The sequence below is a fragment of the Neofelis nebulosa genome, chromosome 17 (genome assembly GCF_028018385.1).
Source record: "Neofelis nebulosa isolate mNeoNeb1 chromosome 17, mNeoNeb1.pri, whole genome shotgun sequence".
Lineage (NCBI taxonomy): Eukaryota > Metazoa > Chordata > Mammalia > Carnivora > Felidae > Neofelis > Neofelis nebulosa.
This window is the reverse complement of record NC_080798.1, coordinates 8,228,302-8,240,464: the sequence shown is the minus strand read 5'-3', so window position 1 is coordinate 8,240,464 and position 12,163 is coordinate 8,228,302. Positions and strand designations below refer to the sequence as shown.

The following is a 12,163-nucleotide window of genomic DNA, read 5'->3' as shown; positions in this document are numbered from 1 at the left end:
CTGGGAGTACGATGCGGGGCCGGGGGGAACCCGGTACTGAGAAATATCTGGCTGTACTGACACCGTCAGTAATATTGCCATTTTAGCTAGAGTCTTTTAACTGCCCTCCACAGGAGGTGACGTCAAAGTCCATTTAACCCATTTAACCCAAGTTTCCCCTGTAGCTGAAGTCCACAGGACACGTGGAAGTTCACCCCATCTAAACTGATGGTGAATGAATGGAGTCTGTCACTGAATTACGCAATATCCCTGGGCATCCGCTCCCTGTTTGCCTCAGTGTCACCTGTCACCTAACACCTCTGTAGGAAATAGACCCCTACGGTGGGAGCTGGAAGATGTGTGTCCAGGAATGCAAGGATGGTTCGATATTGGGCTATTATATAATTTGCTAATTGATATACAAAGTAAGATATAATCATGGATATGAAAGGGGTTTTGAGAATGTTCAGTAGTTATCCATTTCTACATAAACTTAGTATATTTAAGAATGGGTCCATCTTGAACAGTAATGACAAAAATCTTAAGGAGTTTCTTGTCTCTCCCTTGTTTTTAATTATATACATATAATCAAAACCCAAAACCAGGCGTAATGCTAAAACGCCAAAAGCTTCCCCATGAAAGTCAGAACAAACTGTCCGTCCAAATAGAACAAACCATCTAGCATTACCACTTTTGGAAAAACTATCGGTGCAGCTAGACAAGAGAAAGAAAGGGTATATAATTGGAACGGAGAAGTCTGGGATTTCATCCTTCTTTGAATATGATATGATTGCTATTTTGGAAATCAGAGAATCTATTGAAATGTTATGATAAACCATAAAATAATTAAGTAAAATTACTGGGTACAAAATTAATCAATAAAAACCAATAGGTTGGGGCGCCTGGTTGGCTCAGTCGGTTGAGCGCCTGACTTTGGCTCAGGTCATGATCTCGCAGTCTGTGAGATCGAGCCCCGCATCAGGCTCTGTGTTGACAGTTCAGAGCCTGGAGCCTCCTTTGGATTCTGTGTCTCCTTCTCTCTCTGCCCCCACCCCTCCACTCTCTGTCTGTCTCTCTCCCTCAAAAATAAATAAACATTTAAAAAAAAACCACAATAGGTTTTCTCTTTTCAAACAAGAATGATCAAAAATCTAATGGAAAAAAAGGGGGGGTGGTATTTGGATTTTAGTGCCAATAAAATTTGCCTGATAGATTTGAATCTCTTTGTGATCTGGGGAAGTTCTCTTCCACTCTCTGCACCTAGGTTTTCTTCGCTATAATCCCTCATTAGGATAATGTGTGGCAAATAACTCTTCCTCAAAACTGTTTCCCTTTCTGTGCACACAGCTAGACTACATTTCCCCTATGCCTTTGCAGTCGGGGTGGTCACGTGACTAAGTTCTGGCTAATGAAATGAGAGAGGAGACACGTATGCCACGCCCAGACCTCCCACTTGTTACGTTCCCCAGTCTTTCTTCTTCTGCTGAAGTCTTATGTTGAAGATGGGAGGAGCCTAGGTCCCTGAATTGTCACTTGGAGGGGGCCATCTCCAATCAGAACCAACTAATAAAAAGTTATTTTCAGTTATATAGACTCAGGGGAGTGATTAAATAAAGGTATATCCTGCCTACGAAATGTTATCAAGCCTGGGGCGCCTGGGTGGCGCAGTCGGTTAAGCGTCCGACTTCAGCCAGGTCACGATCTCGCGGTCCGTGAGTTCGAGCCCCGCGTCAGGCTCTGGGCTGATGGCTCGGAGCCTGGAGCCTGTTTCCGATTCTGTGCCTCCCTCTCTCTCTGCCTTTCCCCCGTTCATGCTCTGTCTCTCTTTGTCCCAAAAATAAATTAAAAAAAAAAAAAAAAAGAAAATACAATTTGAAAAAAAAAAAAAAAAAAGAAATGTTATCAAGCCTGAAATAATTATGATGACTGCACGGTAACAGGGGATGACACTTGCGAATGAAGGTTAAAAGAAGAAAAACCTCAAAGTTATATATCCTTCATGTTTGTAAAGATGTAAAATATATGTGTACACACAAGTAAAAGTTAGATGAACCATGGGCAAAACGGAAGGAGACTAGCTGTCACTTACTGACAACAGGCAGTGAGTTTTATTAGCTTATTTAACTCATACAACCACCCCGTGAAGATGTGTCAAACAGCCCCAGAGAGACCTTTGCAGGCCCAACACTCAAAGACCCAACGAGTGACAGAGGGTCCAGTGAAGCCCCTCTTCTTACTGCCAGACTCCTCAGCTCTGCTGCCCTCTCCCTGCCCATGAACTTGGTCCTGGCTCAAGCCTTGTCCTCACATCCTAAAACTTCACTGCGGTCTCATCCCAATCCTCCTGGCCCCCCAGTGTCTCCCCTCCAGGCTCTTTCATCACACACAGCCCCAGAATGGTCTTTCTGCACCCAGAGCAGATCCAGCCCTTCCTCCGCCCTCTGTATCTGAAGTTACGTGAGCCTGGAGTCTGCCTTGCTTTGCTTCATGACATTCTATCTTAGCTCAGACAGCCATGACAAAATACCATAGACTGAACAACTTAACAGAATTTATGGTTTTTCCTTGGTACAGGAGCATGTGGAGAGAGAGCTCTGGTGTCTCGTCCTCTTTTTACGTGGCCATTAGCCCTACTTCTGTCCTTAACTAGCTCTGGGCCTTGTATGGGTTACCCGAACCCTCCTGTAGGTATCCTTGTCTCTAAAGTGGGGGAGCAATGCCTCCTTCACTGGGTGGTCATGCAAGTTAAATGAGCTCAATGACATATGTCACTTTCATCTGCATTTCATTGGCTGATGCAAGTAGCACGGTTGCAATGGAGTTCATATAGCAATCCCAGGGAAGGGTCCTGATTGGTCCTTCTTGGATCTTGGGCCCACCCCTTGGACCAATCACTATTGCTAGGATTAGGATACAGGATAAAGACATGGTTACAGGTAGTTAGGACCTAGTGTAATAATACGTGTGCTTGATGGGAGATAGCCCAGGGCAACGTATGAACACAGAGGGCCTTCAACCCAGCCTGGACAATCACGGAGGACTTTTGGAGGAGGTCTCAACTTGGCTGTAACTTGGAAGACAAGAACTAATGGGCGAAGAGACATAAATGTGACCAATGAAGGCAGAGAATGAGGTGGGTTGTTCCAAGCAAAGGGAACACAGCGAACAGAAGCCTAGAGGGGAGAAGGAGATATAAATAGCTCTTTGTGGCTGGCATGCAAGGGTGGGATGTGGGAGTGTGCTATAATTGAATGCTTGTGTCCCCCCAAATTCGTATATTGAACCCTAACCCTCAATTGATTTTATTTAGAGGTAGGGCATTTGGGGAAGTAATTAAGATCAAATGAGGTCAAAAGGGTAGGGCCTTGGTCCAATAGGATTTGATGTTGTATAGAAGTCAATCAGCACAGTGCTTCGCAGGTAGTAAGGGATCAATTACTCTAGGACCCCGGGGCAAGGGACACACAGCATAATGGTTAACCCCAAGTATTCGCTGTGTAACACTGAAAGTCATCAACCTATCTATACCTCCGTTCCCCTATTGTACATGGGGAGATAATAATTACCTTAATAAATAAATGAGATTTGGGGGCGCCTGGGTGGCGCAGTCGGTTAAGCGTCCGACTTCAGCCAGGTCACGATCTCGCGGTCCGTGAGTTCGAGCCCCGCGTCGGGCTCTGGGCTGATGGCTCGGAGCCTGGAGCCTGTTTCCGATTCTGTGTCTCCCTCTCTCTCTGTCCCTCCCCCGTTCATGCTCTGTCTCTCTCTGTCCCAAAAATAAATAAACGTTGAAAAAAAAAATTAAAAAAAAAATAAATGAGATTTGAATCCGTTGATATAAGTAAAGCTATTGAAACAGAATGTTACAGGGATGCCTGGGTGGTTCATTCTGTTAAATGTTGGACTCTTTATTTCAGCTAAGGGCATGATTTCACAGTTCGTGGGTTGGACCCCTGCATCAGGCTCTGCACTGACAACACGGAGCCTGCTTGGGATTCTTTCTCTCTGCGCCCCCACCCCCCTCTGTCCTTCCCCCTCCCGTTTGCTCTGTCTCTCTCTCAAAAATAAATAGGGGCGCCCGGGGGGCTCCTTGGTTAAGCGTCTGGCTCAGGTCATGACCTCGCGTTTCTTGAGTTTGAGCCCTGCATCAGGCTCTGTGCTGACTCTGCCCAGCCTGCTTTGGATCCTCGGTCTCCCTCTCTCTCTGCCCCTCCCCTGCTCTCACTCTCGCTCTCAAAAATAAACATAAACAAACAAACACTTAAAAACCAGTATGTTACAGACACCACCACCTTCGTATTTGCCATCAATATTATCAACATTAAATATTATTTTTAAAAGTTATTAATAGTTCCGACCTCTTGACCTTGGTGTGCGCTGTTCCCTCTGTGCGGAACGTTCTTTCTCTCTCTCTCTCTCTTGGAAAACGACGGTACCTGCAACAAGCTGTTACAGCCATTCCTACGGGATCGTTTCCCCTCTCCCCTCCCAGCCCGGCGGGAGCTCGCAACTCTGCTGGCTCCAGGGATTCCACAGGACCGTCCCAGTAAACCTAGCGCTGATATCACAATAATTTGCGTGGTTATCATTTGATAACTGTCGCTCCCGCCCCAGACTGTGCTCTCCTGGAGCATTCATCACACTATAATTTCTGCACAATTTAATTATCCGTTTATTGTGCACTGTTCCGAGGAAGGTAAGGGAGTACCTGGATTTGTAGAGTGAACAACACTGCCAACTTAAGACTCCCAGGCTAGAGCCTTCGCCGGAGTGCGCTTGGGTCAGGACACCAGCTTACGAAATGAACGCGAGGTCGAGTATCTTTGACTTCTCTGCTGTAGCCCTGCTCCCCCCGCCACCCCCTCCGCCAGGGCGCTGGGTGAGGGTGACGTCATGCGTGCCCGGAGCGACGTCACCAAGGCGACCAGGATCCGTTGCCTTCAGAGAAGTGCGCCTGCGCCGGCAGGGGGGGGGGGGGGGGTGGGGAGAGGGAGAGGAGGCCGGAAACTACCATTTCCAGAATCCTTTGGGTTGGAGCTTCTGCTCCACCTCTCCCGTTTGGGGACGTTTTCCCCCCTTCCAAGCGCTCTCTACTGAGCATGTGCCAAAATTGGTATCTTGGCAACGGATTGCTGGAGTCCGGCTCTTTATTTTATTTATTTTTTTTTTCCAACGTTTTTTATTTGTTTTTGGGACAGAGAGAGACAGAGCATGAACGGGGGAGGGGCAGAGAGAGAGGGAGACACAGAATCGGAAACAGGCTCCAGGCTCTGAGCCATCAGCCCAGAGCCCGATGCGGGGCTCGAACTCACGGACCGCGAGATCGTGACCTGGCTGAAGTCGGACGCTTAACCGACTGCGCCACCCAGGCGCCCCTGGAGTCCGGCTCTTTAAAAGCACACCCTCCAACCTTTTACTGTAGTGGATTGGTAGTATCTATGGCAACGGATGTAGTTGTGGGGGCGGAGAGGATTCTGGGAAATGTAGTTCATTAGAGTCCCACGAGCTAGTTTACACTTAAAACTTCGTTCGCCAATCTCTAGCATAAAAATATAAGCAACACTCAGCCCCCCATGTTTCCCTGTCACCTCATAATGGTGACAAAACGTGTCTTGGGTTGGGATTCAGTTTCTGAAAAAATTAGTTGCCCACACTGCTTATGGAGTGATTTCACATTTAAAAAAATCTGAATATCTGGGTTCTCTGGAAAACTCGGAAGATCTGGGACACCTAGGTGGTTCAGCCGGTTAAGCCTCCAACTCTTGATTTCCGCTCAGGTCATGAGATCCGCTGAAGCTTCGTGAGATTGAGCCCCATGTTGGGCTGTGCGCTGACAGCATGGAGCCTGCCTGGGATTCTCTCTCTCCTCTCTCTCTCTCTCTGACCCTCCTTTGCTCACTTGCTCTCTCAAAATAAATACTAAAAAAAAAAAAAAAAGAAAAAGAAAAAAGTACCTCTGAAGATCTGAAAACACTGAGCTGTTATTTCACAGCAGCCACAATGGAATGGAGCTGAGTACTTTCTATCCCCTATGAATGTGACCTGCCGTGTTAACTTTATCTTCCTCGACCCAAACAATATTTGGGGTTCCAATCCCAGAACCTGAGGAAAGCCACCAAGCTCTTTTCCCTGGCATGTAAAGGCCCTCAGTGTACAGATCAATATAGTTTTTGCTTCCTCCTCTTCCCCCTCAACACTATTCTCCTCATTTACTCAACATATATTTACTGAGAGCCTGCTCTGGGCCAAGCATTGTGCTGGGCATTGAAACTTCAACTACGTTTGGTCTTTCTGATCAACCCCTATCCCTCCCACCAAACACCCTCATTATCCAAATCCTGAATGAGATAGCAATAGTTTTCCTAGTAAGTTCAGAAACATAAGGACACTATATTATCCAAATGTCTTTGCTTCCTACTTTGGTTAGCAAAAGCAAGAGTTCAGACAGCAAAAGATTTACATGAAAATTGATCTGAATCTATTCAGGGACACAGAGGGTGAAAATTTAACAGTTCAGATAGGGAGTGGAACCTGTATTCTCTATATTGACCACTGCTGTTCCTTCGCCAGACCATCTTGAGGGTCCCACTAGGACACATTCCTACCCAGAGTAGGAATGGTTGTCTTTTCAAGCCCTCATCATGGGCCGTCCATTCCTCTTGAAGGTCCAAATCACTCCTGCTTTGATGTAGGGCAATTGGTACCTACAGATGAGTGAGACCTGGCCCCAACCCTTGGGGAGCACCCAGTTGGTGAATCCTCCAGAAACTGACAGAGACGTTAAGGAATTTGTCATAGACTTTATTAAACTTCTTTTCCTTTCCCCTTACAAACTCCCAAGCCACCGCCCTACTGCAGCAGGAGTTTTCGGTTTTGCCTGTAAGTAACAGCCCTGGTCGGAGAGAAAAGGCCTGGAGGTTACAAACAGAAATTGAGGTCCCTCCAGGTCAACCGTCCCCCACCCAAAAACTTCCCTCCAATCATCAGCCTTATTTGGTGACATCATGGGTATCTGGGCGGATTTCTAGGTTTCTCAGCCAATCAGTGTTGGTACAGGAGGAGGGAGGAGAGAAAATTTGGGACAGGAGGTGAGGGTAAAATGTGGAAACAGAAAGAGTGGGCAAGACCAGAGGAGACTCTGAGAAACACAGACACAGGGCGAGACTCACAGAGAAGGGAAAGACAGAAGACAATGAGGAAGAGACAGAAGCAGGTGCGCCGAGTTGAAGTGTGTCCCCACACAAGACCTAATCCCCACGACCTGCAAATGTGACCCCATTTGAAAATAGGGTCTTTGTGGATGTAATTAAATTAAGGTAAAATGAGATCATTCTGGATTTAGGCTGAACCCTCCATTCATTCAAAGACTGGTTGTCCTCACAGGAGAAGGGGAGGGCGACACAGAAGTAGAGAAAAAAGTCATCTGAAGATTGGGGGGGGGGGGGTGTGGAGGGAAGCCAAGGAATTACCAAGGATGCCAGAGGGGTGAAACAAAACTTGGGCAATAGGCTGGGGCTGGGGGTGGGGGGGGGGGAGAAACAAGATTCAAGGCAGATTGGGAAATCCAGAGATGTGAAAAGGAAAGACAGAGCAAGACAGAAATGAAGACTGAGTGAAGACAGCGGGAGAGGTTCAAACCTGGGGGAAGGGGAGAGAGAGGTGGGGAAGGGGCTGGAGAAAGAGAGGGGAGATGGGAGGGGAAGGGAGGTGGCAACAGTGAGGGAGATTTAAAGAAGCCCGAGAGAGCTGACAGGGCGACAGTCTGCAAGGCAGATGGGATGGGAGCCAGAGACTCAGAGACAGGGAGAGACATTCAGAGACAGAGGCAGAAAGAGACTGAGAGGCACAGATTCAACGTGGGGGGCCCGGGGCAGAGAAAGCCAGGTGGGAGAGGCAGTGAGAGGGAGGGAGGGAGAAGGGGACACGGAACAAGGTCACAGTGAGAGCTGACACTCATGACTTAACTCTCCTCGCCAGGTGCTGGGGAGAGGAGGGAGAGGGGCAGGAGGGGGAGGCAGAGACTGACAGAAAAGGTGCCGGAGAGAAGAAGAGAGGGGCTGGCGGGGGCGACAGGAAGGCCAAGGTGAGGGAGTTGCTCAGAAGGGCAGAGCGGAGGGCGAGGGCCTCTTCTCCCCTGGACCCGCGGGCTCAGTGCTTGGAGCCTCTGGAAATGTTTTCATTATAACCACTTTGCAAAGCAGGAGAAAACAAGTAAACACAACAATAAGGATAAAGAAGAATATATAATAACGAATTCAGCTCGATGACATCTGTCTTCATACCAGCACATTCACGGAATACAATGTTTAATACATACATATATAATATATCTATAGTATATATATCTATATCTATATATCTATATCTATATCTATATCTATATATATATAATACTATATAGTATACATATATAGTATGTATATATAATATATATATACTATATATATATATACTATATATGTATATATAGTATATATATATATACTATATATATCAGGTCATGATCTCACAGTTCGTGGGTTCGAGCCCCCACCTGTGCTGACAGCGCAGAGCCCGGAGCCTGCTTCAAGTTCTGCGTCTCCCTCTCTCTGGGCCCCTCCCCCGCTCGTGCTTTGTCTCTTTCGCTCTCTCTCAAAAATAAAACGTTAAAAAAATAATAAAGTGAGTGCACAGGGGACTCCCAAATGACAGAGTGACTGAGCCAGGGCAGTGCCGTTTTTGAGGGCCCCAGTGGGGCATTTGGAGGCCTCAGGATGACTTACGAAGCCACGATGACCCCAAAGGCAAGGACAGCCAGGAACACGGAGATGGTGGCCCCAAACAGCACCTGCTGCTGCCGGTATCCACTCCCCTTCTCATACTGCAGGCTCATGCGGGGCTGCCCGTCAACTGGTGGGTGGGGGGGGGAGACAACCTTGACTTCCAAGTCATCGCCCTTCCTTGGCCTTGCACCTACACCCACCTGCTCCCCCGGCAACCTGAGCCTCCCTCTCCCTCCTCCCTCCCCATCCCCTGCCCTCTCCCGGGTCCGACGCCATGGCATCCATTCCTCAAATTCTGTGCCCCGGGCGCCGTCCTAGGTGCTCTGGATACTGCCGCGCACCCCACCAGCAAACATCCCTGTCCTCAGGGCACCGTCTGTCTATACGGCACATCACAGGGACCGCCGAGAGTCTCGCGCTAAGACAGTCGTCTGCATCTTAGCTGGGGACCCTGAAGATCCTTGGGAGTCCCATTCTGCATCTTCTAATTGTCCCTTCCCCCCACCCCTCGCCTTTCATTCTGCCAGCAGAGCTTCTTGGCCTCACCTTCGGAGTGGATCCAGAGTCTGATCCACCTCCTGGGCTCCCGACCTGGTCCAGCCCCCATCAAAGTGCCTCTCCTGGTTCCCGCTTCTCCTCACCCTGCAGTTCCCCACATGGCCCCCAGAGGGCGCCCATTAACACCTAAGCCCTCTCACTTCCCTCTTCCCTCAGAGCTTTCCCTGAGGTCGCCTCTCGTTCAGAATAAAAGCCCAAGTCCTCACCATGGTCCACCAGACAATCTGGTCACCATGTGACTAGCTAGCTACTACTCCCATCTTCACTCGTTAGCTTCCTTCTTGTTGCTCAACCATGTTGCTCGACCAGGATCATTGCACCTGCTGTTCCCTCCCTCATTCACACTGTTCCTTACTCGCTCACTTCCTCTAGATCTCAAACACCACTTCTTCAGAGAGGTCCTGCCACTTGCACCCTCTAAAGCAGCATCCCCCACCCCCACCCCCCAGGCACTTTCTATCAAATGGTTCTGTTTTCATTAGAGCACATTTGCTATCTGAAATTAATCCGTTTATTCCTTCGTGTAATTGTCTAGCAGTGGTTCTCAGCTGGGGACAATTTTGTGCCCCAGGGGACATTTGGAAATGTATGGAGACTGGAAATGATTGTTAGGACTTTGGTGGGGCGGGGGGTGGGGGGGGGTGGGGGGTGTGTACCATTGGCACCTGGCTGGGGAGAGACTAAGGGTGCTGTTGAACATCCTACATCCACAGGTCAGCCCTTATAACAAAGAATTTTCCAGCCCCAACTGTCTGTAGTGCCAAGGCTGAGAAACCCTAGTTAACCTTTCACCCCATTAAAATGTGGGCAATACGAGACACTTGTCTCTGTTCTGCTGACCCTCGGTTTGGGGGCGTTACAGGGTACTGATAATATCTGTTGTAGTTAACCACCATTCTAAAGAAGCAAACGGACAAATCCCTTCTTTCCAAATGGTCAGTGTCATGGGGGGGTGGGGTGGGTGGGGATTGACAAGAGAAACTCTTCTAAATTAAAAAAAAAGAAGAAGTGGGGGGGCATCTGGGTGTCTCAGTCGGATAACATCCAACTTGGGCTCAGGACATGATCTCAACAGTACGTGAGTTCGAGCCCTGCATCGGGCTCTGTGCTGACAGCTAGGCGCCTGGAGCCTGCTTTGGATTCTGAGTCTCCCTCTCTCTCTTTCTGCACCCCCCCCCTCAAAAATAATATATAAACATTTGTAAAAAATAAAATAAAATAAAATAAAATAAAATAAAATAAAATAAAATAAAATAGGGGCGCCTGGGTGGCTTAGTCGGTTAAGCGGCTGACTTCAGCTCAGGTCATGATCTCGCGGTCCGTGGGTTCTAGCCCCGCATCGGGCTCTGTGCTGACGGCTCAGAGCCTGGAGCCTGTTTCGGATCCTGTGTCTCTCTCTCTCTCTCTCTGCCCCTCCCCTGTTCATGCTCTGTCTCTCTCTGTCTCAAAAATCAATAAAAGTTAAAAAAAAAATTTTTTAAAGAAGTGGAAAAAAACTATAATTGAACAGTATGAGAAGTCCTTTCATTGGGTCCTGGTTGGAAATAATTAGCTGTGAAAGATATTCTGGGAACAATTAGGGAGGTTGCAAAAGGGACTCAGAGTCACTTGATATTTAACAATTGTTGCTAGGTTTTTTGGGTAGGAAACGTCCTTATTTTTTAGAGGTGCTCACTATGGTTGAAATCTCACAATGCTTGAATACTTTCAAAATGCCATGGCAGCGGGGCACCTGGCTGGCTCAGTTGGCAGAGCATGTGACTCTTGATCTTGGGGACATGAGTTTGAGCCCCACGTTGGGCATAGAGATTACGTTTTTAAAAATACCACGGCTATAAATAAAGTAAGTGAAACAAATATAGAGGAATGTCCATCGTCAACATAATTTGATAGGAAGTGCTCCTTTAGAGGGTGCGATCAGGGAGTCCTGTTTGAGGTGGTGAACTTGGAGACTTTATTGAAATGAGGGAGTAAGAGGAATAGTGTGACAGAGAGGGAACAGCATGTGAAAAGTTCCAGCATGATTATTCAAGCTTGATGGGTATATAGGGGCTCACTGTACTATTCTCTCTGCTAGAAAGATACATTAAAAAAATCTCTGAATGAATGAATGAGTGAGTGAATTCAGCAGATCCTCTGGACTCCCCAGGTATGGCACTGGCTAAGAATGTTTTTCTAGCACCTGCCATTCTGGCAGTAGAGACATTTTTTTTTAATGTTTATTTTTGAGACAGAGCATGAATGGGGGAGGAGCAGAGAGAGAGAGGGACACACAGAATCCGAAGCTGGCTCCAGGCTCTGAGCTATCAGCACAGAGCCCGACGTGGGGCTCGAACTCATGGACCGCGAGATCATGACCTGAGCCGAAGTCGGACGCTTAACCGACTGAGCCACCCAGGCGCCCCGAGACATTTTAAAGTTACAGGTGTCTGACTGGCCCAGTCAGTGGAGCATGACTCTTGATCTCAGGTTGTGAGTTCAGGCCCCACGTTGGGTGTAGAGATTACTTAAAAAAATATTTTAAAAGTCGTTTAAGAAAATAATAAATAAAAAATAAAGTTACAGTGGAGTCTTCCTTATTTCACAGCGGGGGAACGCAAATTTCGGAAGGTGGAAGCGACATCTGGGCCACTGTAGGCAGGTGGTGAGTGCAGGACTGAAGGCTCCCTGTGGGAGAACTCAAAACCCATATCTGCTGGGTCACAGCTGTCTTCACCTCTCATGCATCCCTGTCTCCCCCACCACCCAGGAGCTTACCAAAACAGTACTTTTTTTGGATACAGCTGGGACTGATCTTCTGGCAATGTAAACAGTCCAAGACTTCCTCTTTTAGCAAGCCTGGGCAGGAGGGAAGGGAGAAGTGG

At 47.8% G+C, this 12,163-nt stretch overlaps 1 protein-coding gene across 4 annotated transcripts in view; it reads right to left on the bottom strand.

The window, feature by feature from the left end:
- Positions 1–12,163, bottom strand: part of IZUMO2 (IZUMO family member 2) — a 32,729-nt gene that overhangs the window by 14,779 nt on the left and 5,787 nt on the right. For 2 of the 4 annotated variants that reach the window (XM_058708326.1, XM_058708325.1), the window contains exon 1: positions 4,688–4,858. Coding sequence is in view for 2 of the 4 variants with exons in the window: in XM_058708327.1 (XP_058564310.1) it covers positions 6,829–6,871; positions 8,742–8,868; positions 12,057–12,137 (251 nt within the window). In the remaining 2 variants the exon portion in view is untranslated. Of the gene's footprint in view, positions 1–4,687; positions 4,859–6,764; positions 6,872–8,741; positions 8,869–12,056; positions 12,138–12,163 lie in introns of those variants that run through there. The other 2 variants (XM_058708327.1, XM_058708328.1) reach the window with 2 other exon arrangements.